Source organism: Scyliorhinus torazame, chromosome 9, assembly GCF_047496885.1.
Source record: "Scyliorhinus torazame isolate Kashiwa2021f chromosome 9, sScyTor2.1, whole genome shotgun sequence".
Taxonomy (NCBI): Eukaryota; Metazoa; Chordata; class Chondrichthyes; order Carcharhiniformes; family Scyliorhinidae; genus Scyliorhinus; species Scyliorhinus torazame.
In genome coordinates, this window is record NC_092715.1 from 73,901,123 (window position 1) to 73,928,912 (window position 27,790).

At 46.1% G+C, this 27,790-nt stretch overlaps 1 protein-coding gene across 2 annotated transcripts in view; it reads left to right on the plus strand.

Annotated features, from left to right (window-relative positions):
- Positions 1 to 27,790, plus strand: part of mrps27 (mitochondrial ribosomal protein S27) — a 188,583-nt gene that overhangs the window by 152,341 nt on the left and 8,452 nt on the right. For both annotated transcript variants that reach the window (XM_072516145.1, XM_072516144.1), the window contains one exon: positions 16,810 to 16,971. In XM_072516145.1, the coding sequence (XP_072372246.1) occupies positions 16,810 to 16,971 (162 nt within the window). The remainder of the gene's footprint in view (positions 1 to 16,809; positions 16,972 to 27,790) is intronic.

Below are 27,790 nucleotides of genomic sequence, written 5' to 3' on the forward strand. Positions count from 1 at the left end.
TAGACCAGGTAAGGATGGCAGATTTCCATTAGTAAACTAAATAAGTTTTTACAACTTTAGGCTTTTAATTCCGAATTTTTTATTGAATTCAAATGTCACCATCTGTTGCGGTGGGCATTACCCTTTGTCTCTGGATTACTAGTTTACTAGTCCAGTGAAAGTACCAATATGCCACTGCTCCTACCACAAGGAGCAAACCTTACATTTTCGCTAAACGGATTCATCTTCGCAGAAAGAGTAGGGCAAATCAACAATTGTCCTCCAAAAAGCTTTTTAAAGCTAGGTCAAGGAAAGAAAAACTGATATTAAAAGACTTTTGTTCAGCAAGAACGGTAAGTGCTAAGTATAATGATATGTATATATCTAGATACCTAAAGGGTTACTTATAACATCTAACTGTAACACTACACTAGAGGGCACCACTAGATCCCACTATAAGTATCAGCTCCCAGAGGATCTTGGTCTTTTTCCACGCAGGAGTGACTGGACAGCAGTTGTGTATGAGATAGATCACAGCATAGTTAGCACGTGTCGTTTTGAATCAGTTAATACATTAATATTTAATTACTTGATTACTAGTGATAGTTCTGTAGAGTGTCAAACTCAATTATAATTAATCGTTACTTAATAAATTAGTTTGCTTTAAGTTGAAGACTCGTGGTTTCTTCAGGATCACACCATCAGACCCTTCTGGATAAACAGCAACTAGTAACAAAATATATTACTAAACGGGCGGCGAGAGGAGCGAGGTGAAGATGGTGGTGTTCTGGAGGCAGACCGGCTTGAGTTACATTCAGTACTCTCGAATCTGTGCACAAGCGGTGAGGGCTGCCCTCAAACCTCAGTACCAAGCAGAGGCCAAGAAAGCGGCAGATGTAAATGTGAAAGTCAGCAAGCCGAAAGTGTGATCTGACCTGAGCATCTTCCACAGACCTGAGCTTTTGAATATGAGAACTCTTTGACCCATCATCCGGAAAGCTGGAACCACAAATCCATTTGAAGACCGTGTCTGCAAAACTGACCAAATGCGAATTTAAAAATATAAATCTTGTTTAAAATGCCAAAAAAAAAATATATATATATATATTACTAGACCAGTAATATAACATGGTACCAGGTTTGGCTACAGAAACTACCTAGGATAGTCTAATAAGAAAGAAAAAAGTAAAAGGCTCAGCAGCTATTCGGCAATCGAAGCTTCATCTCCGGCAAAACTTGGTTGATTCCCAACTCAATGGACAGAACACAAGCTCCTTGACACCTAAGGATCACCGGTAACTTAAATGTAAACTGGCGTTTGTTGTTCAAAATAATGAGGGATCTGGACAGAGTAAATAGTGAGAGACTTTCCCAGCTGGCAAAAGGATCAAGAACATGTGAGCTTTTTAGTGTTATTATTCGTTTACCTGTAATTTTTGAATGAACGAGCAACATCCCCGAAACAAATTTCCGTGTGGACAATAAAGTGAAATTGGATTGAATTGAACCAGAGAACACTGAGTCAAGGTGATTGACCAAAGAAGCAATGACAACAGGAAAAACTTTTTTTGTGTAGCAAATGGTTAGGAACAGAAATGCGCTGCCTGAGAATGTAGTAGAGACAGATTTCATCACGGCTTTCAAAAGGGAATTGGATAAATATTTGGCAAAAAAATTTGGAGGGATATGGGGGAGGGGGGGGGGGCGGGGCGGGGAGATCAGGGGAGTGGCACCATGTGAATCGCACTTGCAGAGAGTTGGCATGGACACAAGGGAAGAATGGACTCCTGTGCTGTAATTGTTCTGTGATTCTACATATACAGGCACATTGAAGTAGAAAACCTGTGGAAGATTTGACTAAAAAAAACTGTCAACCAAGATCATTGTCATTGGCTGTGAGAGGTAACTGGAGTGTGTGAGTTTTAGGTAGTTCCTGGAGTAGTAGAGATTTAGATTTATTGTCATGTGTACAGTGAAAAGTATTGTTCTGCGTACAGTCCAGACAGATCATTCCATACATGAAAAACATAGGACCTACGATAAATGTACACAATGTAGACATAGACATATACATCGGGTGAAGCAAATGGAATGTAGTGTTACACAGTACACAAGATGCATGGAGAGATCAGTTCAGTCCATAAGAGGATCATTCAAGAGTCTGTTAACAGCGGGGAAGAAGCTGTTTTTGAACCTGTTAGTGCGTGTGCTCAGACTTTTGTATCTTCTGCCCGATGGAAGAGAGAATGATCCCAGTAGGAGGGGTCTTTGAGTATGCTGCAGGAAGTCTAGAAAGAGTCAATGGATGAAAATGGACCAAACGTATGAAGCTCTCAGAGAAATTATACTTTTAGAGGAGTTTAAAAATTCAATTCCTGATGTAGTGAGAACTCATGTGGAAGAGCAGAGGGTTAAACCTGTGAGGTTAGCAGCAGAAATGGCAGATGATGATGAATTAGTTCATAAATCGAAGTTTGGTTTCCGACATTAGTTTCAGCCTGTGAGGGATAGAAACTGGGAACATGAAAAATACTCAAGTGGTAAAAATAAAGGTGATCTGATGGGCGATAATAAAGAGAGTGTACCTCAGATTTTAAAAAAAATCCAGGAGGGTGGAAAAGAAGTGAAAAGTTTCAAATGTTTTCACTGTAATAAACTAGGCCATGTAAAGTCACAGTGTTGGTGGTTGAAGAAAAGCACTGGGAAGGCTGATGTGGTAAAAGAGGATAAGACAGTGGGGTTTGTTAGAGTGGTAAAGGAAAGCCCAAGTGAAGCGAAGGAGGTGCAAAAGATTGTACAGCCTGATCAAGAGGTGATTGATAAGAAGGTGCCAGATCTCTTTAAAGATTTTACTTGTGTGGGTAAAGTTTACTCCTGTGTATCAGGAGAAGCAAGTAAAGAAGTCACAATTTTAAGAGATAAGGGAGCTAGTCAATCTTTAATGGTAAGAGATGAGGAGTTATGTAGTTTGGGAAGAATTGTGCCAGCAAAGGTGGTAATATGTGGAATTCAGGGTGAGAGGAGTAGTGTTCAATTATATAAGGTAAGGTTGGAAAGTCCAGTGAAGAGTGGTGAAGTGGTAGTAGGAGTAATAGAGAAACAATCTTGTCCAGGAATACAATTTATCTTGGGTAATGAAAAGCTGGATTGCAGGTGGGAGTGATGCCTACTGTGGTTGATAAGCCAGTGGAAAATCAGACAACTGAACGGTTGAAGGACGAATATCCTGGGATTTTTCCGGATTGTGCAGTAACAAGGTCGTAAAGTCACAGGTTAAGACAAGAGGAGAAATCAAAGAGTGAAGATGATGTTGAAGGCAATTATCAGAATCGATTTTTGATCAGATGGTTGAAAAAGAACAAGAACAGGTGGAGGATGAGGCAGATATTTTTAGTTCAGGAAAATTGGCGGAGTTACAACAAAAAGATGTAGAAATAAAACGTATGTATCAGAAAGCATAGACGGAAGAGGAATTTGCGTGTACACCAGAGTGTTACTACCGTAAAAGTGATGTCTTGATGAGAAAATGGAGACCTGTACATATGCAGGCGGATGAAAAGAGGGCAGAAGTTCATCAAGTAGTATTGCCGGTAGGGTATAGAAAGGAGGTGTTGCGAGTTGCACATGAGGTACCAGTGGGAGGTCATTTGGGAATAAGGAAAACTCAAGCTAAAATCCAAAAACATTTTTATTGGCCTGGACTACATAAAGATGTAGTTAAATTTTATCAAGCATGTCACACATGTCAAGTGATAGGGAAACCTCAAGCAGTGATAAAACCAGCGCCCTTAATACCCATTCCAGCATTTGAGGAACCTTTTACAAGGGTCCTAATTGATTGCGTAGGACCGCTTCCTAAAACAAAAAGTGGGAATCAATATCTTTTGACTATAATGGATGTGTCTACTAGGTTTCCAGAGGCCATTCCAGTACGTAATATTACAGCTAAAAAGATTGTGGAGGAGTTACTTAAATTCTTTGCTAGATATGGACTACCCACAGAAGTGCAATCGTATCAAGGATCAAATTTTACCTCAAGGTTATTCAAAGAAGTTATGGATAGCTCAGGAATAAAACAATTTAAATCAACTGCATACCATCCAGAATCGCAGGGAGTGTTAGAAAGGTGGCATCAAACATTAAAGACAATGTTGAGGGCTTATTGTCAAGATTATCCAGAGAATTGGGATAAAGGAATTCCATTCATACTGTTTGCAATTAGAGATGCACCTCATGAGTCAACCAAATTTAGTCCTTTTGAACTAATTTTTGGTCATGAGGTAAGAGGACCACTTAAATTGATTAAAGAAAAATTGGTGAGTGACAAATCGGAAATTACATTATTGGATTACGTGTCAAATTTTAGGGAACGATTAAATAGAGCAGGTGAATTGGCTGGCCAACATTAAAAAGTTGCACAAAATGTGATGAAACAGGTAGCGGACACAAAATCCAAAGTTCGTAGTTTTGCCAGTGGCAATTAAGTTTTAGTGTTGTTACCAGTGGTAGGTGAACCTTTAAAAGCTAGGTTTTGTGGACCTTATCAGATTAGGTCCACAAAACCAGGAAATTAAGTGAGGTGAATTATGTGGCAAGAACGTCAGATAGAAAGAAAACTCACCGAGTGTGTCATGTGAATATGCTTAAAAGGTACTTTGAAAGGGAAGGAGAGAAAAAGGAGGTTTTAATGATTCTAACTCAAAGTGACGAACCAAATCCAGATGACTGTGAATTTGACATGCCTCTAATTAAAGTGGAAAACGAGGATGTTCTTAAAAATTGGGATAAATTGTTCAGTTACCTTCCAGAGGGAAAAGGAACTGACCTGAAAGAGTTATTGATATCACATGGGCATATTTGTGGAGATAAATTGGGAAGTACTAAAATGGCTATACATGATGTAGATGTGGAAAATGCTGTTCCAATCAAACAACATCCATATAGACTTAACCCTTTAAAATTGGCACAGGTTAACAAAGAGATTGAGAATATGCTTAAAAATGGCATAATTGAAGTGGGTTGCAGCCAATGGAGCTCACCCATAATGATGGTACCTAACCCAGACAGTACCCAACGGTTGTGTTTGGACTATAGAAAGATTAATGCAGTTACAAGAACGGACCCTTATCCTATCCCACGTTTGGAGGATTGCATTTAGAAAGTGGGACAATCAGCTTTTATTTCCAAACTGGATTTACCTAAAGGTTACTGGCAGGTACCTTTATCCGAAAGGGTGAAGGAGATTTCAGCTTTTGTGACTCCAGATGGTATATACCAATTCAGAAGTTATGCCATTTGGCATGAAAAACGCCCCAGTCACATTTCAACGGTTGACTTACAAAGTTGTTTCAGGATTACCCAATTGTGCGGTATACATCGACGATCTGGTAGTTTTCACCCAGACATGGAAAGAACATTTAAAACATCTGATGGAGTCATTTGATCGACTTCAGGAGGCGGGTTTGGTGATAAAATTAGCCAAAAGTGAATTTGGAAAAGCCCAAGTCACTTTCCTTGAGGAGTTTCCGATACCGTCAAGACAAAGGGAAATAATGCGAGTTCTTGGTATGAGTGGATTTGATCGAACATTTGTGCAAAAGCTTTGTCGCGTGATTGCTCCACTGATGGACTTGCTGAAGAAACGCGAAAATTTCAGTGGACAGCGGACTTTCAACAGGCATTTGACTGCCTGAAAGCTGTGATAACCAATGCTCCTGTGTTGGAGAATTGAAGGGACTCTGTGATCAGATTGAACTAAAGTATCTGACTTTAAAAGAAATGCCGAGGCGTAGAGAAATGGACGGATTGTGCGGAGACCTTCTTGTTCAAAGAGACTGTCAATCAGGAAGGATTTCAGTTGGAGGAAGAAAGAAGAATGGACTATATTATTGTACCTGTTTGTGTGTGTTGTTTTTTGAAAAGATAAAGTATATACACTATGTGCATTTCTTAAAGGATAGTGAAAAGGTGAAAAATGAAACCATCTTGAAGTTGATGGTTTATTTTTTTTTCTTTGGGGGAGGTGTCATGTGAGAGTACCTTTAAGAAATGGGTGTTTATAAATGGGTATGTATATAAATATCTGTAGTGAGAGTACCTTTAAGAAATGGGTGTTTACTACTGCAGTGATGTCAGAGTGGGTGGAGCTGGGTTGTCTGTCAGCTTTTTACTTTTGTTTTTGAGCAGGCTGCCGGGTGTGTTTTAGTTTTGTTTTCAGTGTTGGAGCTGATGCCAGACCAAGCAGGTGTACTGCTGTTCTCTCTGCCATCAAAAGACTATCTCTTGATCATTTGGTGAATTCAGAATTATACATGTTTTCAGTAGTGACTTTAACCTGATGTGCTTCTGTTAAACGTTTTGTTTTTAAGTCGTATGGATTTAAAAAGGAAAGCTTAAAGGATTACTTAGTGTTGTAGTCTTTGGGGGTTGTATTTGAATTAATGGTTGCTAAGATGTTCACTGTATGTTTTAAAAAGGTTAACTTGAGTTCATAGAATAAACATTTCCTGGAGAGCAGGTCTTGCCGGCAGAATTTAAGAATCGTTGGCCTCCCGGAGGAGGCCAAGGGGCTGGATGCTGCCGCGTATGTGGCAGATATGTTCCAGAAGCTGCTGGGGAACGAGGTGTTCCCTCGCCCGCCGGAGGTGGACAGGGCACATAGAGCGCAAGTGAGGCAGCCGCGGCGCGGGGGTCCCTCACGAGTGATGGTGGTCCGGTTCCACAGGTTCCTGGATAAGGAGCGGGTTCTTCAATGGGCCAAGAGCACGCGGAGCTGCAACTGGGACAATAGCACCCTGTGCGATTACCAAGACCTGAGCGCAGAGGTGGCCAGAAGGAGGGCAGGCTACAGGCAAGTTAAAAAGATTTTATATAAGAAGCAGGAGAAATTTGGGCTGCTCTATCCGGTGCGACTGTGGGTTACACACGAGGGCCAACACCATTATTTTGAGGGACCCAAGGAGGCGATGGACTTTGCAAAGCGGCAAGGGCTGGTCCCGAGCTGAGGACTCTTGGACTCGTGTTGGAACTTTGAATTCTTTCTCTCTTGTTTCTGAGAGATGCCTGCATGTTTTTTCATGCTTTTGTATCTTGGCTTTTATGTGTTTTTTGTCTTTTTTCTCTTCGTGTCTCTTTTTCGCTTTTGTGTTTGAGTTTTGTTAGAAAAAGAGAATAGTTAGAATGGGGCGGATATGGGGTGTGTTTTTCGGGGAATTTTGCGATCTCTTTCTGCGTTCAGATAGGAATGGTTGACAGTGCCTGCTATTTCATTTTGTATGACTCCAATTGCACTATTGGTGGGGCTGTCTCTGTCCTGTTTAGAGTATTTGTGCATGCAGGGCTGATTTGGGGAAGTGGTGTGGATGGGCCGGGGGAGGGGAGCCAGGGAACAATAGGTGAGAGACTTGCTGGCGCCGGAGTTGGGAGCCACCAGGCTAGCTGGGTGGGCTGGTCAATGGAAGCCAGGCGAGGGGGGGGTTTCATTTAGCTGGTTTATGTCAGGGGTTAGGTTATAGGGTGGTGTTGCGAGGGGGGGAGTAGGTCTGCTGACGATGTTGGAAATTGGGCATGGTAATAGTGAGGAGGTCAGGGGTGGAGGCGGCCAGGAGGAAGGCCAGAGGAAGCGCGACACATGGCTTGGGGTCTGGCCAAAGAAAGGAGATGGCTGATCGGCAAAAGGGGGGTGGGGGGTGGGGGGTGGGGGGGGGCCCGAACAGGCTGATCATCTGGAATGTTAGAGGGCTAAACGGGCCTGTCAAGAGGGCGCGTGTGTTCGCACATTTGCGCGTTTTGAAGGCGGACGTAGTCATGTTACAGGAGACTCATCTGAAAGTGGCTGCCCAGGTCAGATTAAGGAAGGGCTGGATTAGTCAGGTCTTCCATTCGGGGCTCGACACTAAGACCAAGGGGGTTGTGATCTTGATCGAGAAGCGGGTCCAATTTGAGGTGGAGGGCACAGTTGTGGACAGGGGTGGCAGATTTGTTATGGTTAGGGGTAAGCTCGAGGGGGTGAGAGTAGGCCTGGTCAACGTATATGCCCCTAATTGGGATGACGTAGATTTTGTTGAGGTTGCTGGGGAAGATCCCTGACTTGGACACACGCAAACTGATCATGGGTGGGGACTTTAACACAGTTCTTGATCCTGGCCTGGACCGGTCGTGTTCAAAAACGGGTAAGGCGCCAGCGATGGCAAAGGAATTGAGAGGGTTCATGAAGCAAATGGGGGGAGCTGACTCATGGAGATTTAGTCGGCCGTCGGTTTTCGTTCTATTCTCACATCCACAAGGTGTATTCCCGAATCGATTTCTTTATCATGAGCAGGGACTTGCTGACAGGGATGACGGGTGCAGAATATTCAGCAATTACCATCTCGGACCATGCTCCGCACTGGGTTGATCTGCAGATTTGCAAGGATAGCTTTCAGCGCCCACAATGGAAGTTGGAAGTTGGGCTGCTGGCGGACGAGGTGGTTTGTGAGAGGCTGAGGGAATGTATGCATAATTACCTGCAGGTAAATGATCCTGGAGAAGTCTCAGCAGCGGTGCTCTGGGAGGCGCTGAAGGCAGTGGTGAGAGGGGAGCTGATTTCAATCCGAGCTCATAGGGACAGGACAGACAGGGCAGAAACGGACTGACTGGTTGAGGAAATTTTACGGACGGACAGGAGCTATGCGGAGTCCCCGAGGCCAGAGTTACTTAGGAAACAACAGAGGCTGCAGACTGAGTTTGGGGTGTTATCGACAGGGAAGGTGGCAGAGCAGCTTAGAAGGGCAAAGGGCGCAATATACGAGCATGGGGAGAAGGACAGCAGAATGCTTGCACAACAACTAAGAAAGAGAGAAGCAGCTAGGAAAATAGGAAAGGTAGTCGACGGGGAGGGAAACCTGGTGGAGGACCCAGTAGGACTGAACAAGGTGTTTAGGGACTTCTAGAGCAGGCTGTACACCTCGGAACCCCCACGGGACGATGAGACGATTCCTGGACGGACTGACCTTCCCAAGAGTAGGTAGGGGATTGGTAGACGGGCTGGGGGCCCCGATCAGGACTGAAGAAGTACCGGAGGGCCTGAAGGTCATGCAGTCGGGTAAGGCTCCGGGGCTGGATGGATACCCGGTGGAGTTTTATAAAAAATTCTCCGAGATAGTGGGGCCGGTGCTGGTCAGGGTGTTCAACGAGGCAAGAGACAGAGGGGTCTTACCCCCGACGATGTCGCAGGCCACTATCTCGCTTATACTGAAACGGGATAAAGACCCGGAGGCTTGTGGGTCCTATAGGCCGATCTCTTTGATTAACGCAGACGCTAAGTTACTGGCCAAGATCTTGGCGTCTAGAATTGAGGACTGTGTACCGGATGTGATTGCGGAGGACCAAATCAGGTTCGTAAAGGGCAGGCAACTGGTGGCCAATCTAAGGAGGCTGCTCAATGTGATTATGATGCCCCCCGGAGAGCAGGGAGGCAGAGGTAGTGGGAGCAATGGATGCCGAAAAGGCTTTTGACCGGGTTGAGTGGGACTATTTATGGGAGGTTCTGGGACGTTTTGGGTTCGGGGTGGGATTCATTGACTAGGTTAGGCTGCTCTTTCAGGCCCCAGAGGCTAGTGTGAGGACGAACAGGACGACATCTGACTACTTCAGACTGCACCGCGGGACTAGACAGGGATGCCCCCTCTCCCCACTGCTGTTTGCGCTGGCTATAGAGCTGCTGGCAATTGCTCTGAGAGCTTCAAAGGACTGGAAAGGGCTGGTCCGGGGGTGGGTGGAACATAAAGTCTCGTTATACGCGGATGACCTGCTGTTATACGTGTCAGACCCAATGACAGGGATGGACGGAATCATGGAAACCCTGAGGGAATTTGGTCGGTTCTCAGGATATAAGTTGAACATGGCAAAGAGCGAGATGTGGGTAGTGCAGGTGAGAGGTCAGGAGAGTAGGCTGAGGGGGCTGCCGTTCAGGCTGTTAGGTGAAAGCTTCAGATATTTGGGGATACAAATAGCACAAGATTGGGGTAAGTTGTATAAGCTAAACTTGTTCCGGTTGGTGGAGCAAGTGAGGGTCGAGTTCCGGAGATGGAATGCGCTCCCGCTGTCATTGGCGGGGAGAGTGCAGACGGTGAGGATGTCGATTCTCCCGAGATTCTTGTTCATATTTCAGTGTCTCCCCATTTTCATTCCGCGGTCCTTCTTTAAGAGGCTAGATAAAATTATACTGGGATTTGTTTGGGCGGCAAAGTCCCCACAGTTGAGGAAGGCGATGCTCGAGAGGAACCGATGGATTCTACTACTGGGCAGCTAACATAGCCATGGTAAGGAAATTAATGGTGGGTACGGGGTCGGTGTGGGAGCGGATGGAAGCTGCTTTGTTCAGGGGCACCAGTTTGGCAGCCTTGGTTACGGCGCCTCTGCCGCTCCCGCCGGCACGATACTCCACCAGCCCTATAGTGGTGGCGGCTCTATGGATCTGGGACCAGTGGAGGAGGCATATAGGGGAAGTGAGAGCATCGGTTTGGTCCCCAATCTGCGGTAACCACCGATTTGCCCCCGGGAATATGGACGGTGGGTTCCAATTAAGGCAGGGATTGCGAGGATGGGCAATCTGTTCCTGGAAGGGAGCTTCCTGAGCATGAGGGTGTTGGAGGAAAAGTTTGGGCTGGCGAGAGGGAATGATTTCAGGTACTTACAGGTGCGGGATTTCGTACGCAGATTGGTACCATCCTTCCCACGCCTCCCACCAGGGGGGATCCAGGACAGGGTAATTTCCAGAGGAGAGGTGGGAGACGGGAGACTCTCCAATATTTATAAAGAACTAATGAGAGCAGAGGAGGCACAGACCGAAGAACTGAAGCTTAAGTGGGAGGAGGAGCTCCGGGGGGCGATAGAGGACGGCATATGGGCAGACGCTTTGAGTAGAGTAAACATGACCGCAACATGCGCCAGGCTCAGTCTGATCCAGTTCAAGGTCGTACATCGGGCCCACATGACGGTGGCCCGGATGAGCACATTTTTGGGCTGGAGGACAAATGTGCTAGATGTGCCGGAGGACCAGCGAACCATGTACACATGTTCTGGGCGTGTCCTAAACTAAGCGGGTACTGGCTGGGATTCGCGGACTTCATGTCCCAGATATTGAAAACTAGGGTGGCAATGAGTTCTGAGGTGGTAATGTTTGGGGTTTCGGAGGTCCAGGAGGAGAAGGAGGCCGACGTCTTGGCCTTTGCTTCCCTGGTAGTCTGGCGATGAGTACTGTTGGCATGGAGGGACTCAAAGCCCCCGAAGTCTGAAGTATGGCTTTCGGACATGGCGAGCTTTCTCGGGCTGGAGAAAATTAAGTTCGCCTTGAGAGGATCGCTGTCAGGGTTCGCCCGGAGGTGGCAGCCATTCGTTGACTTCTTCACGGAGAATTAATCGTCAGCAGAGAAGGGGGCGGGGGTAGGGGGGGTTAGGGTAGAGTAGAGTAGGGGGTTGCTTAGGCAGGTTCTTGCGAGAGGGGAGCCGATGCTTGCATTATGTCTTATTTGCTTTTTGTACACCACGGTATAATGTTGCTGTTTTATATGCCAAAAATACCTCTATAAAATTGTTTTTTTTAAAAAATGATTTGGTTGAGAATGTAGGAGGCATGGTTAGTAAGTTTGCAGATGACACCAAGATTGGTGGCATAGTGGATAGTGAAGAAGGTTATATAAGATTGCAACAGGATCTTGACCAATTGGGCAGGTGGAGTTTAATTTGGATAAATGTGAGGTGATGCATTTTGGTAGATCAAATCAAGGCACGACCTACTCAGTTAATGGTAGGGAGTTGGGGAGAGTTACAGAACAAAGAAATCTAGGGGTACAGGTTCATAGCTCCTTGAAGGTGGAGTCGCAGGTGGACAGGGTGGTGAAGAAGGCATTCAGCATGCTTGGTTTTATTGGTCAGAATATTGAATACAGGAGTTGGGACGTCTTGTTGAAGTTGTACAAGACATTGGTAAGACCACACATGGAATACTGTGTTCAGTTCTGCTCGCCCTATTATAGGAAGGATATTGTTAAACTACAAAGAGTGCAGAAGAGATTTACGAGGATGCTACCAGGACTTGATGGTCTGAGTTATAAGGAGATGCTGGATAGGCTGGGACTTTTCCCTGGAGCATAGGAGGTTTATGAGTGAACTTATAGAGGTCTGTAAAATAATGAGGAGCATAGATAAGGTGGATAGTCAACATCTTTTCCCGAAGGTAGAGGATTCTGGAACTAGAGGGCATAGGTTTAAGTTGAGAGAGGAGAGATACAAAAGACTCGAGGGGAAATCGTTTCACACAGAGGGTGGTGAGCATCTGGAACAAGGCAGTGGTAGAGGGGGGTACAATTTTTTACTTTAAAAAACAGTTAGACAGTTACATGGGCAGGGTGGGTAAAGAGGAAAACAGGCCAAATGCGGGCAAGTGGGACTAGCTTAGTGGTAGAAACTGGACGGCATGGACAAGCTGGGCCGAAGGGCCTGTTTCCTTGCTGTAAACATCTTTGACTCTATGGCATGAGTTTCCAAAAGACATTAGATAACACAAATTGTTAATACATAAGAGACGGGCTCATTGGGGGTAACATATTAGCATGGATAGAGGGTTGGTTAACAAACAGGAAGAAAAGAATGGGGATAAATGGAGCATTTTCAAGCTGGCAGACTTTTCTTTGTTCGTTCTAAGGCCAGCATTTGTTGCCCATCTCCATTTCCCTTGATCTGAGTGGCTTACTGGGCAATTTATGAGGGCAGTTAAGAGTCAGCCACATTGCTGTGGGTCTAGAGTCGCATGTAACCAGACCAAGTAATGATGGCAGATCTTCCTCCTTTAAAGGACATTAGTGAACCAGATGGATTATTACGACAATCAGCGATAGTTGTCAACAGGCGTTTAATGGTCACCATTACTGCTGTATCTAGATTTATTTATTGAATTGAAATTCCACCAACTGGTGGATTTGAGCCATGTGCTCAAGGGCATAGCCTGGGCCTCTGGATTGCTGGCACAGTGATATCACCACTGTGGCACCATCACCTCCCCTGTGTAATTAGTGGAGTGCTGCAAGAATCTATGCTGGGGCTCAACTATATACATTAATGACTTAGAGAAAGAGAGAGAGTAATATAATGTTTGTGATGAGACAAAGCTAGGTGTGAGGAGTGCACAAAGGGATATGACAGGGTAAGTGAGTGGGCAACAAGGTTGGGCGGTGGCGGAAGTGTCAGGTACTTTGGTTGTAGGAATGGAAATAAAAAATTTTTAAAGGCATGAAATTGGCAAGTGTTGATGTTCAGAGAGACTTGGGTATACTTCTACAAAGAACATGAAGTCAGCACGTGGTGCAGCAAGCAGTTACGAAAACAAGAGGTGTGTTGGCCTTCAGGGCAGAATGGGGGGGGCGGGATTAAGCTGATCACAAACCCACGCAAACAGAACTGCTCTTCCTGCCTTCTGTTGCTCATCTCTGAAGCCCACGCTCACAGTGAGAATTCAGGAAAAGAAAGCAGTGATCAGGAGGGTCAGCAGTGAGAGGGTGGGTTTGGAAGTGGGAGATGTCATAAGCAGCAGGTCAGCAATGAGAGGATGGGCTTCAGAGCAGGAGAGGCCACGAGCAGAGGATCAGCAGCGAAAGGGTGCATCAGGAGTGGAGAGGCCGCTCCAAAATAACATCAATCTACCACAAAACCATTACAGTAAAAGGAATCGAACGAGGCTAAACAAGAGCACAGGTCCCATGAACTGACCATTGAAATGAAACAATGCTAAACGGGGCAACGGTAAACAGGGACTTATCTGCATACCATCCCATGCGTTTCAGCTCTTCCTAAAGCGCACTCTGGTGATCCTTACTACGTGGTGAATCTCATCTTCTGAATGACTTTGAAAAAACTCAATTAATCTGAGACTTTGTGCTGAATATTACAGATGCACCGACCCACCCTGCAGCCATAAAGCACTGTGGGCGGCCTAACTGGGCAGCTTGTGGGACTCGTAGCTGTCACTGGGGAGGAGGTCCCGGCCTCGGATGCTGCCGGCCAAACAGCCCCATCAGTCCCGGCATCACCAGGAACACATTAGTGGGTGCCGCCGGAACTGCAATGAGGAAGCAAATAGTCTCCTTCTGTACTGTAACTTTTCTGTTTCTAAGGGCGTGATTTAACGGGGGGAAAACAGTAGCCTGTTTTGGGCGTGTTTAGTTTGGTGTTTCTCGGCGCATGCTATTAAACAGGACTATTTTGGGGGTATTCATTTTCTGCACTGAAGAGCTCAGTTCGTCAGTAGAGGAAGAGATGGGGCACCATTTTTAAATGCTGCCCCCATCTCTTGAACCTCCACTGTGGCCTCCGGACTCCCCAAATGCCCCAACTTACTGATTAGGGGTCCTCAAGCCCCCCTCACCCCACCTCATAGAACATAGAACAATACAGCGCAGTACAGGCCCTTCGGCCCACGATGTTGCACCGAAACAAAAGCCATCTAACCTACACTATGCCATTATCATCCATATGTTTATCCAATAAACTTTTAAATGCCCTCAATGTTGGCGAGTTCACTACTGTAGCAGGTAGGGCATTCCACGGCCTCACTACTCTTTGCGTAAAGAACCTACCTCTGACCTCTGTCCTATATCTATTACCCCTCAGTTTAAAGTTATGTCCCCTCGTGCCAGCCATATCCATCCGCGGGAGAAGGCTCTCACTGTCCACCCTATCCAACCCCCTGATCATTTTGTATGCCTCTATTAAGTCTCCTCTTAACCTTCTTCTCTCCAACGAAAACAACCTCAAGTCCATCAGCCTTTCCTCATAAGATTTTCCCTCCATACCAGGCAACATCCTGGTAAATCTCCTCTGCACCCGCTCCAAAGCCTCCACGTCCTTCCTATAATGCGGTGACCAGAACTGTACACAATACTCCAAATGCGGCCGTACCAGAGTTCTGTACAGCTGCAACATGACCTCCCGACTCCGGAACTCAATCCCTCTACCAATAATGGCAGAGCACCCCGTACCCGATCCCTGGCATGGGCAACTGACCACCTTGGCATTGCCAGCCTGGCAGTGCCACCTAGGTACCCTGACAGTGCCCCATCGGTCCCCTGGAAGCGGGTCAGTCCGGGGTCTTGGGCAATGACGGTTTGGTAGGTCACAGTCGCAATTTGGGGGTAGTGGCTTTAAGGGAGCAGATGGGTAGGAAGAAAGGGATCTTGTATCATAGGGTGGCCACCCCATAATCTGCAAAGGGCACTTCCTGAAGATGGAATCCCCTCTTCCTTCCTGCCCTTTGAGGAATTTGTTTTAAAAATCGGACTGCTCACTCCCACCCGGATGCCCACAGCAAACGTTTTATGGCGCGGGGAATGTATTATCAGGTCAATTAGCTTGGTAACAAGCTTAGTTGATCATTGAATATTTATTTAAATAAGGCGGGTGGGCTGCTGATTTCAGCACCTCCCCTCATCTCCACCTATATTTTGGAGGTGAACTTGGGGATGGCAGTTTGGCACTTGCCGTATTTTACATCCCCCTGCTGAAAACGTGTACGGCGGAAGCATGTAAAATGCAGCCCATTAACTCGGTTTCTCGATCCACAGACACGGCCAAAGTAGCTGAGTATTTCCAGCATTTTCTTGTTTTTATTCTGAATAGACTGGGATTGTTTACTTTAGAACAGATGAAACTAAAGGGAGATCTAATTGAACCGTATAGAATTATGAGCGGCTTAGATAGTGTGGATAGGAGAGACCAATTTCCACGAGCAGCGAGATCAATAAACATGGGCATAGATTTACGTTTAGTGGTTGAAGGTTTAGGGAGGTTTGTTGAGCTTTTCACCCAGAGGATGGTGGGGGTCTGGGACTCACTGCCTTAATGGGTTTTGAGGCGAATATGATGATCATTTAAAAAAAATTATTTGAGATGCGCTGGATCGACATAACCTACAAGGCAGCAGAATACGAGCTGGAAAATGGGGATTGGGCTGGATCGACATAAAGGGCCAAATGGTCCCCTTCTGTACTGTAACTGTTCTGTTTCTAAGGGCATGATTTAATAGGGGGGAAAACTGAAACCGGTTTTGGGCGCGTTTAGTGGGGGTTTTATTAAACAGGACTTTTTTGGGGGGGAACCTCAGCGAGGCCGGACTTACATTCATTTCATGCACTGAGGAGTTCGGCTCGCCGATACAGGAAGAGATCGGGCGCCATTTTTAAATGCTGCCCCAAACGCTTGAATCTCCACTCTACCCCCCTCCCCCCCCCAACATCCCAATTTTGTCCTCAAGTATCCCTCACCCCACCTCACAATGGCAGCGCACCCCTGGACCCGCTCCCCAACATGGGCAACCGGTCACCTTGGCATTGCCAGTCTGGCAGTGCCACCTGGGTACCCTGACAGTGCCTCTCGCAAAATATATCGGCCTCATTGCGTCACCCAGTCGAGCGCGATGAAGCCGCACAATCACGGCCTCAATCTCAATATTGGGAGGACAACTGTTTCTAATTTTTATAATCTGGATTCAGCAAACCAAATTACAATCATACTAAACCAGGAGGTCCGAGAATGAGTTGGACAATATATATAATTGGACAGAATGCTACCAGATTAAATTTAATGCAGATAAGCAATAAATGCCGCATGTTGGAAAAAAAAAAAAATTCCATGAACGTGGTTGACATAGGTACAGGTGAAGTTGAATGAGATCGAAGACTCTTGGGATCTAAGGAGTAATCGTAAATCAGGGCATTGGAGCTTAGTCACCAAAACACCAACTTAATGCTGATTTATTAGCTGATGAAGTCACTGGAGATCTTTGCTCATTTTCTACAGGTGGATGCCATGGCAACCATATTGGAGATAGCAGCATGTGGGACCAGTGAATCCATGGTGACAGATGAATCACAGGAAACAAAACAAGATGCTGCATTTGATGACAATGATGACGATGATAATGAAAAATCAAAGCTTGCAGACTACTTGAACAAATTTAAGGTACAGTAAGAAGTCTTACAACACCAGGGTAAAGTCCAACAGGTTTGTTTCAAACACTAGCTTTCGGAGCACTGCTCCTTCCTCAGGTGAATGAAGAGGTATGTTCCAGAAACATTCCAAATTTAAGGTAGTTAGAAAAATGGCAATGTTCTTTCCACCTTGCATACATTGAAATAGTTAAGTGAATTCCTAATACTAAATATCATTCCCCATCCTGAAAAATATGTACACATGTGACATTGGGAAACTGTCCCAGAAGATTTGGAACTCACTGTTATACTGAATACTCCTTTCCAGTATCCCTGGAATATATAATTTTGTATAATTTTGTTTGAGAAGCTAAATCAGGCCTTCATAGGTAGGCCTTAATGCAATAACAATTGAAAAATGTAGTTTTACTTCTCATGTTTTTTTTTAAATGACTTCCAATATCCTTAATATTTGCCAAGGTAAAATGTGTCTCTGATATCGAAGGCTGTTTTCCTCAGTTTTGTTCTGCACAAATGCTTAATTTTAAAATTTTCCCTCACAGAAAATTAAAGCACTTGGGTTTCTACTACATCTACCAGAGAAGCATAGCATTAGCTCATTTTTTAGTTAAAAATGCTCTGGAGTAACATTACTCTGATCAGAAAATGTTGTTTTTCCAAATTAGTAACATCTGTATCCATTACAAGACAACTATTGATTCAAATGGAAAATAGTATGTTGAAAAGCAAAGCAAAATCCAAGGCCATGCATTTTCACTCTGCAGGGATCTGCCAAATGTCACGATAGATTTTTGGGGTAAATCATGGTTGTGTTACCAACAATGACAACTCTCCTTAAAGGCCCATTATGTTGTGCTGTATTGAGCTATTTCTAACTGACCAGACCAGTGCATAAAGGAACCCTGTGGTTAATTATTAATTTGCTCTTCTGTTGAAATTGTATTGAAAAACAAGATATAATTACACACTACTGACTGAGAAATGGGATTTAATGCTAATAAAGGGAACAAAAATACACTCATTTAGGTTAGAAGGATAGGCTATGCAGGGGCAGCACGGTGGCAAGTAGGGTTAGCACTGTTGCCTCACAGTGCCAGGGACCCGGGTTCAATTCGGCCTTGGTGTCTGTGTGGAGTTTGCACGTTCTCCCCATAACTGTGTGGGTTTCCTCCGGGTGCTCCGTGGGTCGGATCTCAAATAAAGATGAGTCAGATTAGTGTCCTATCTTCAAGAGGAAAATAGAGAACCTAGTGGCATGGTGCAACAACAATAATCTCTCCCTGAATGTCAACATAACTAAGGAGCTGGTCATCGACTTCAGAAAACAAAGTGTCGTGCACACCCCTCTCTGCATCATTGGTGCCGAGGTGGAGATGGTTGACAGCTTCAAATTCCTAGGTGTGCACATCACCAACAATCTGTCCTGGTCCACCCACATCGGCGTTATGACCAAGAAAGCAGAACAGCGCCTATACTTCCTCAGGAAACTAAGGAAATTCGGCATGTCCACATTGACTCTTACCAATTTTTACAGATGCACCATAGAAAGCATCCTATCTGGCTGCATCACAGCCTGGTCTGGCAACTACTCGGCCCAAGACCATAAGAAACTACAGAGAGCCGTGAACACATGCCAGTCTATCACACAAACGCACCTCCCATCCATTGACTCTGTCCACATGTCCCGCTGCCTTGGGAAAACGAGCAGCATAATCAAAGATCCCTCCCACTCAGGTTATTCTCTCTTCCAGCCTCTTCCATCGGGCAGAAGATACAAAAGCTTGAGAACACGCACTAACACATTCAAAAGCAGCTTCTTCCCCACTGTTACCATACTCCTGAATGACCCTCTTATGGGCTGAACTGATCTCTCTAAGTATCGTCTCTACTGTTGTAACGCTACACTCCGTATGCTTCATCCAATGTCTGTGCCTATTGTGTTTTATCGTATGTCCTATATTTTTTTTCATGCTGCAACGATCTGCCTGGCCTGTACACAGAACAATACTTTTCACTGTACCTCAGTACACGAGGCAAATCTAAATCCAAAGATGTGCTAATTAGCTGGATTGTCCATGCTAAAATTGCCCCTTAGTGTTCAAAGGGTTAGGTGGGGTTACCGGGATAGGGTGGGAGATTGGGCCTAGGTAGGGTGATCTTTGAGAGCGTTGGTGTAGACTCGATGGGCCGAATGGCCTCCTGAACTGTAGGGATTCTCTTCTAAATTGCCACTTAGTGCCCAAAGATGTGCCAGTTAGATGGATTGGCCATGATCAATGCGTGGGGTTCCAGGGGTAGGGCGGGGGAGCGGGCCCGTGGAGGGCTCTTTTGGTGGGTCAGTGCAGACCCGATGGGCTGAATGGTCTCCTTCTGCACTGTAGGGATTCTGTGTTTTATAACATTTAATCTCAATGTGTGTAAGAATGAGAAGATATGCAGCGTACTGCATTTCAAAGAAATGTATTCGATAGATCGATTGGTTTGTGCTGGTAACCTAGAAATGAGACTGCATTTAATGCCTTGTCATTGTTCAGTTTGTCATTGCTTAGGTTTACCTATATTTAAGTCTGCTTGAATGTGATATTTTAAAATTTAGTTTAATTTTGATGCTCAAAATATGATTGCATTCATAATTGTCCAAAGAGAAATGCAATTTTTTTCATAGAGTTAGTTCATTACAATTTCTGTCACTTTATTTGCTGCCAATGTATAAGCGGAATAGTTCCTGGTTTTAAATATGGTGCTGTATACCTGTTCAAATATATCTCTCTTTCATTTGTTTTCCTGTGACTGTGACAATCTGAAGTAAACAAACTTACATCTTTCCAAGACAGAAGAACTGTTTAATCTTTCTGCCTGTTGAATTGATGAACTCCCTGTGGAGTGGCTGGGAGCCTCCAACTTAAGTTAATACCTGAGCTGCTACTAAACACTGGGGACAATATTTTCCTCTGTTTGCTAACGAGTAGGTGTCAGCCAGAATGGCACGAGAGATCACGGGGAATGTTTGTGTTTCGTTACGGCGAAGGTTAGTGAAAAATCAAGGAAAATAATTGATTCTTTGAGAGGAACATGCTTAACATTTTCAGCTGTTGGCAGCTGAGTGTTTTACTCCTGATCAGACCCCCTGTTATTAAGTTTAAGGAATGTGAAGACTTCAAGCTGTGACCATAACATTGACAAAAGTGAGGGACACAATCTCATTCAGTGGAAGGGAGAGACAGCTTGTACAAACTAGGTGCAGCTTGTGAAGAGGCGCAGGGGGAAAGTAGGTGGTAAGTGTGAGAATCTCTGGGGGGTTTATTTTGTTTTTTAATTAGTGCCCCTAATTGTGCAGCATTGGTTTTACATCTGTGCACATACACCTGCCAGTAAGAATCATAGATTTATACAGCATGGAAGGAGACCATTTGGCCCATCATGTCTGTGGAACCTCTTTAAAAGAGCTGAATAATTAGACTCTGTATATCCATATCAAATAGCGCAGTGGTCCCAAAATTCACCCCTGGGACGTTACTGCAATTTCCCCAATTCATATCAAGAATCAAGAAATGACTGAAGACACTAGATGCAAAGGCTCTGGGCCCTGACAATATTCTGGCAATAGTACTGAAGACTTGTGTAGAACCCCACACAAGCTATTCTAATACATCTGCAACACTGACAACTACCCAGCAATGTGGAAAACTGCCCAGGTGTGTCCTACACATAAAAACAGGACAAATCCAACCTGCCCAATTACTGACCCATCAGCAAAGTAATGGAAGGGGTCATCAATGGCCCTATCAAGTTGTATTTGCTTAGCAATAACCTGCTCACTGCTTAGATTCTGCCAGGGTCACTCAGCTGCTTACCTCATTACAGCCTTGGTTCAAGCATGGATAAAAGCATGGATAGAGCTGAACTCTAGAGGTGAGAGTGACTGCCCTTGACATCAAGGCAACATTAGACTTGAGTGTGGCATCAAGGCGCCCAAGCAAAACGGGAGTCAATGGGACTCCGGTGAAAACTCTTCCCAAGTTGGGACCATCTAAAAGAAGAAAGAGTCTCACAATCACCCATTAAAATTCAAGAGCACTACCATCGCTGAATTTCCCAGCATCAACAACCTGGGGGTTACCATTGACCAGAAATTGAACTGGATCAGATATATAAATACTGTGGCAAGTAGCTCACCTCCTGACTCCCCAAAGGCTGTCCACATTCGAAAAGACACGGCAGAAGTGTAATGGAATATCCTCCCCTTGCCTGGGTGACTGCAACTCCAACAACCCTGAAGAAGCTTGACACCATCCAGGACAAAGCAGCCTGCTTGATTGGCGCCCCACCCACAAACATCCCTGCACCACCGATGCACAATAGCAGCAGTGTGTACCATCCACAAGATGCACAGCAGGAGCTCAGCAAAGCTCCTTAGACGGCACCTTGCGATCCCATAACTACTACCATCTAGAAGGATGAGAGCAGCAGATATCAGGGAACCTCACCATCTGGAAGTTCCCGTCCAAGCCACTTAACATCCTGACTTGGGGGCAGCACGGTGGCGCAGTGGGCTAGCCCTGCAGCCTCACGGCGCCGAGGCCACAGGTTTGATCCCGGCTCTGGGTCACTGTCTGTGTGGCGTTTGCACATTCTCCCTGTGTTTGCGTGGGTTTCGCCCCCACAACCCAAAAGATGTGTAGGCTAGGTGGATTGGCCACGCTAAATTGCCCCTTAATTGGAAAAAATGAATTGGGTACTCTAAATTTAAAAAAAAAAAAAAAAATTTTAAAAAAAAACCATCCTGACTTGGAAATATATTGTCATTCCTTCGCTGTCGCTAGGTCAAAATCCTGGAATTCCCTCCTGAACAGCACTGTGGGTGAACCTATACCACATGGACTGCAGCGCTTCTAGAAGGCAGCTCATCACCACCTTCTCAAGAGAATTAGGAATGGACTATAAATGCTGGCCTAGCTAGTGACAGCCGCATCCCTTGAATGAATTTTTAAAAATCATAAAATAACTATTCCCCACTACTTTCTACTTTGTGCCTCTTTGCTGATTTGTATTTTCATTTCTTAATTTCATGGGCATCAACTTTACTGACATTTTATCAAGTGCGTTTTGATGGGTGGCACAGCAGCACAGTGGTTAGTACTGTTGCTTCACAGCGCCAGGGTCCCAGGTTCGATTCCCGCATGGGTCACTGTCTGTGAGGAGTCTGCACTTTCTCCCCATGACTGCGTGGGTTTCCTCTGGGTGCGCCGGTTTCCTCCCGCAAGTACCGAAAGACGTGCTTGTTAGCTGATTTGGACATTCTGAATTTTCCCTCTGTGTACCCGAACAGGCGCCGTAGTGTGGCGACTAGGGGATTTTCACAGTAAATTCATTGTAGTGTAATATAAGCCTACTTGTGACACTAATAAGGATTATTATTAAGTCAAAATACCAATAACAATTGCTTTATTCACATTAATTTGCTCCATCGCAAAGCTCAATCAGGTTAATTAAAGATAACCTGCCTCAATAAATCAATGCTAGCTTTCATTTATTCACCTATATTTTTATAAATGCTGTTTAATTTTGCCCTGGAATATTGCCTCTAAGCATTGATGATAGAAAACTTGGAAGTGTTGTAAACTGTGAGGACAGGGTACAACTTCGAAAGGACATAGGTTGTTGGAATTGGCAGATGATGGTGATGAAGTTCAATACAGAGGTGATTCATTTTGGTAAGAAGAACGTGGAGAGACGTTAAAAATAGGGGGTACAATTCTAAAGTTTGTGAAGGAGCAGAAGGACCTAGCTGTGTATGCGTATAAGTCATAAAGGTGGCATGACAGGTGGAGAGATCCGTCAATAAAGCATCCAGTATCCTGGGCTTTATTAATTGGAGCATCAAGCAAAAGAGCAAGGAGATTATGCTGAACTTGTATAAGACTTCAACTGGGATAGTGTATACAGTTCTGGGTGCTGCACTATAGGAAACATGTGAACACATATGCAGATGAGGTTTACAAGAATGGTTCCGGGGTAAGGAACTTCAGTTATGAAGGTAGATTGGAGAAGTTGGGACTGTTCTCCTTGGACAGGAGGAGGCTAAGAGGAGATTTGATAGATCTGTTTTGAATCATGAGGGTGCTGGACGGAGTAGATAGGGAAAAACTATTCCTGCTCTTAAAAGGATTGTGAATGAGAGGACACAGATTTAAAGTGTTTTTCAAAAGAAGCAAATGCAAGATGAGAAAAAACTCCTTCACAGAATGAGTGGTTCAGATCTGAAATGTACTGCATGGAAATGTGATGGAGGCAGGTTCAGTTGAGGCATTCAAGAGGACATTAGATGATTATTTGAATCAATATGCAAGGGTACGGGGAAAAGGCAGGGAAATGGCACCGAGCCATAATACTCATTTGGAGAGCCAATGTAGACATGATGGCCCGATTCCTCACCAGCAACATTAAACTGACTGACCTATATTTGTCAGGTTTCCTTACCTTTTTTGAACAAGTGTGTAACATATATAATCCTCCCATTGTCTGGCAACACCTCCATATCAACAGAGGGTTGGAAGATTGTGGCCAAAGTCTCTGCAATTTGTACCCCCACTTCCCTCAGCAACCTTGGATGCATCCTATCCAGATCAAGTGACTTCATTATTTTGAGTGCTACAAATCTCCAATTATCCAATTTCACCCTGTCCAATTTCTCTACTAGCCCCTCCTTTACTGTGTGTTTATAGATTTGTTGTTGCCGCAAAGCGAAGATATAGAGGTTCCACACTTCAAGTTCGTAAAAATAGGGTTTATTAAGATATGTTACTTCTACGGGCTAAAATGACGAACTCCTCAAAAGCCCCCGAAACGCTCCATTTATGTCACTGCGTATCACGTGACATTTCAAGTGAATACCTAACAATATGACATTGTCAGTATCCTTTACTTTTGTTCAGAACACCGCTGATGTAACCTGTGAGAGTGCCTCAAAACCCTTTTTTGTTTGGAATAATGTGAGGAACCATATACAACCAACCCAGTGAAGAACCAGTCCAGTTGTTGGATAAACAATTAATAAAGAATATTTATTAAAGTAAAAGAAAAGAAAAAACACACAACAAAAGGCTAATATACTTGAGTATAAGAATAACTAAACACACCATGTTGTCGGAAGTTACCTTTTGTTCTCAAAATATACCTGAGATACATATCCCTTTTCCTAAGCAACATCCATTAAAAAAAATATATATATATTTATTAAAGTTTTTTAACAACACAATTTTTTCCCCTTACAAACAATAACCACCCCCCCCCCGTAACAAAATAACACAAAAACACACTGAGCAAGATATATACATGGCAAAATGGTATATTTACATAGCTTTATACACTGGCTCTCTCCCGCACGTGCCAGTTTCCCCCACCCTTCATGTTATCTCCTGCTCATCCATCCCCCCAAGCAATCCCCCATTTCCTCCTCCCACCCCCAGGGTTGCTGCTGCTGCTGCTGACCGACCTTCCTCCAACGCTCCGCGAGATAGTCTAGGAACGGTTGCCACCGCCTGTAGAACCCCTGCGCAGACCCTCTCAGGGCGAACTTAATCCTCTCCAGCTTTATGAACCCAGTCATGTCGTTTATCCAGGCCTCCACGCTAGGGGGCTTCGCCTCCTTCCACATTAGCAAGATCCTTTGCCGGGCTACTAGGGACGCAGAGGCCAGAATGCCGGCCTCTTTCGCCTCCTGCACTCCCGGCTCGTCCACTGCTCCAAATATTGCTAGCCCCCAGCTTGGCTTGACCCAGACTTTCACCACCTGAGATATTGCTCCCGCCACTCCTCTCCAGAACCCCTCCAGTGCCGGGCATGACCAAAACATATGGACATGGTTCGCCGGGCACCCTGAGCACCTTCTACATCTGTCCTCTACCCCAAAGAACCTACTCAACCTCGCCCCCGTCAAGTGTGCTCTGTGAACCACCTTAAATTGTATCAGGCTGAGCCTGGCACACGAAGAGGAGGAATTAACCCTACCCAGGGCATCAGCCCACAGACCTTCCTCGATCTCCTCCCCCAGCTCCTCCCATTTACCCTTCAACTATTCTACTAGCGCTTCCCCCTCTTCTTTCATCTCTTGGTGTATTGCCGACACCTTGCCCTCCCCGACCCATACACCCGAGATCACCCTGTCTTGAATTTCTTGTGCCGGGAGCAACGAGAATTCCCTGACCTGTCGCCTCACAAAAGCCCTCACCTGCATATATCTAAAAGCATTTCCCGGGGGTAACTCAAACTTCTCCTCCAGTGCCCCTAGGCTCGCAAATGTCCCGTCAATGAACAGGTCCCCCCATTCTTCTAATCCCCGCCCGATGCCAGCCCTGGAACCCCCCGTCCATCTTCCCCGGGACAAACCGGTGGTTACCCCTGATTGGGGACCACACCGAGGCTCCCACTGCACCCCTGTGCCGTCTCCACTGGCCCCAGATCCTTAACGTTGCCGCCACCACCGGGCTCGTGGTATACTTTGACGGCGAGAACGGCAGCGGTGCCGTCACCAACGCCCCCAAGCTCGTTCCTTTACAGGACGCCATCTCCATCCTCTTCCATGCCGCCCCCTCTCCCTCCATAACCCACTTGCGGATCATCGCCACATTTGCTGCCCAGTAGTAGCTCCCTAGGTTTGGCAGCGCCAACCCTCCTCGGTCCCTACTGCGTTCCAGGAACCCTCTCCTTACCCTCGGGATCTTATTCGCCCACACAAACCCCATAATACTCCTACCTACTCTCTTAAAAAAAGCCCTTGGTGATCACGATGGGAAGGCACTGAAACACAAACAGAAACCTCGGAAGGACCACCATTTTGACCGACTGCACTCTACCCGCCAGCGAGAGCGGTAACATGTCCCATCTTTTAAAGTCCTCCTCCATTTGGTCCACCAAACTCGTCAGGTTCAGTTTATGTAGGGCCCCCCAACTCCTGGCTATCTGGATCCCCAGATACCGAAAACTCCCCGCCGCCCTCCTCAGCGGTAGGTCCCTTATCCCTCTTTCTTGGTCCCCTGCCTGTAATACAAAGAGCTCACTCTTCCCTACATTGAGCTTATAGCCCGAAAACTCCCCAAACTCCCTTAGAGTCTGCATGACCTCCACCATCCCCTCCATTGGGTCCGCCACGTACAGCAACAGGTCATCCGCGTATAGCGACACCCGATGCTCTTCTCCCCCTTTTATTAGACTCCCTCAGTGACATGGCCAAGGGTTTGATCGCCAATGCAAACAACAGGGGGGACAGGGGGCACCCCTGCCTCGTTCCTCGGTACAGCCGAAAGTACTCCGACCTCCGCCGGTTCGCCACTACACTCGCCACCGGGGCTCTGTAAAGGAGCTTAACCCAGCTGATAAACCCTCCCCCGAACCCAAACCTACGCAGCACCTCCCAGAGGTCAAAGGCCTTTTCCGCGTCCATAGCTGCCACTATCTCCGCCTCTCCCTCCTCCGATGGCATCATTATCACGTTTAAGAGCCGCCGCACATTCATGTTTAATTGCCTGCCCTTTACGAATCCCGTCTGGCCGTCATGGATCATCCCCGGGACACAGTCCTCAATCCTCGTGGCCAGTACTTTTGCCAATAACTTAGCGTCCACATTGAGGAGCGAAATCGGCCTGTACGATCCACATTGCAGTGGGTCCTTGTCCCGCTTTAGAATCAATGAAATTGTCGCTTCCGACATTGACATTGTCGGGGGCAGGGTCCCCTCCTCTCTTGCCTCGTTAAAGGTCCTCACTAATAGCGGAGCCAACAGGTCTACGTACTTTCTGTAGAACTCCACCGGGAACCCGTCCGGCCCCGGGGCCTTCCCCGCCTGCATACTCCCCAAACCCTTGCTCAGCTCCTCCAACCCAATTGGTGCCCCCAAACCAGCCACCTCTTGCTCCTCCACCCTCGGGAACCTCAGTTGGTCAAGGAATCGTCTCATCCCCTCTTCCCCTTCTGGGGGCTGGGATCTGTACAGCTCTTCCTAGAAGGCCTTGAATACCTTGTATATTTTCGTTACACTCCGAACCGTGGCTCCCCTTCCATCTTTGATTCCCCCTATTTCCCTCGCTGCCGTCCTCTTACGGAGCTGGTGTGCCAATATCCAACTAGCCTTTTCCCCGTACTCGTAGGTTGCCCCCTGCGCCTTCCTCCACTGTGCCTCCGCCTTCCCCGTGGTCAACAGGTCAAACTCCGTCTGGAGCCATCGTCTTTCCCCAAGTAATCTTTCCTCCGGGGCCTCTGCGTATCTCCTGTCCACTCTCAAATCTCCCCCACTAACCTCTCCCTTTCCATGCCCTCTGTCTTCTCCCTATGAGCCCTGATGGAGATTAGCTCTCCCCTGATCACTGCCTTCAATGCCTCCCATACCACCCCCACTCTCACCTCCCCGTTGTTGTTGGCCTCCAAGTACTTTTCGATACACCCCCTCACCTTCCCACACACCACCTCATCTGCCAGCAGTCCCATATCCAGTCGCCACAGCGGGCGTTGGTCCCTTTCCTCTCCCAGCCCCATTTCCACCCAGTGCGGGGCGTGGTCCGAAACGGCTATGGCCGAATACTCCGTCCCCTCCACCCTCGGGATGAGCACCCTGCCCAGAACAAAAAAATCTATCCGGGAGTAGGCTTTGTGCACGTGGGAGAAGAAAGAAAATTCCCTGGCCTGCGGTCTTGCAAACCTCCATGGGTCCACTCCCCCCATCTGATCCATAAACCCCCTAAGCACCTTGGCCGCCGCCGGCCTCTTTCCCGTCCTTGATCTGGAGTGGTCCAGTGCTGGGTCCAGCACTGTATTGAAGTCCCCTCCCATTATCA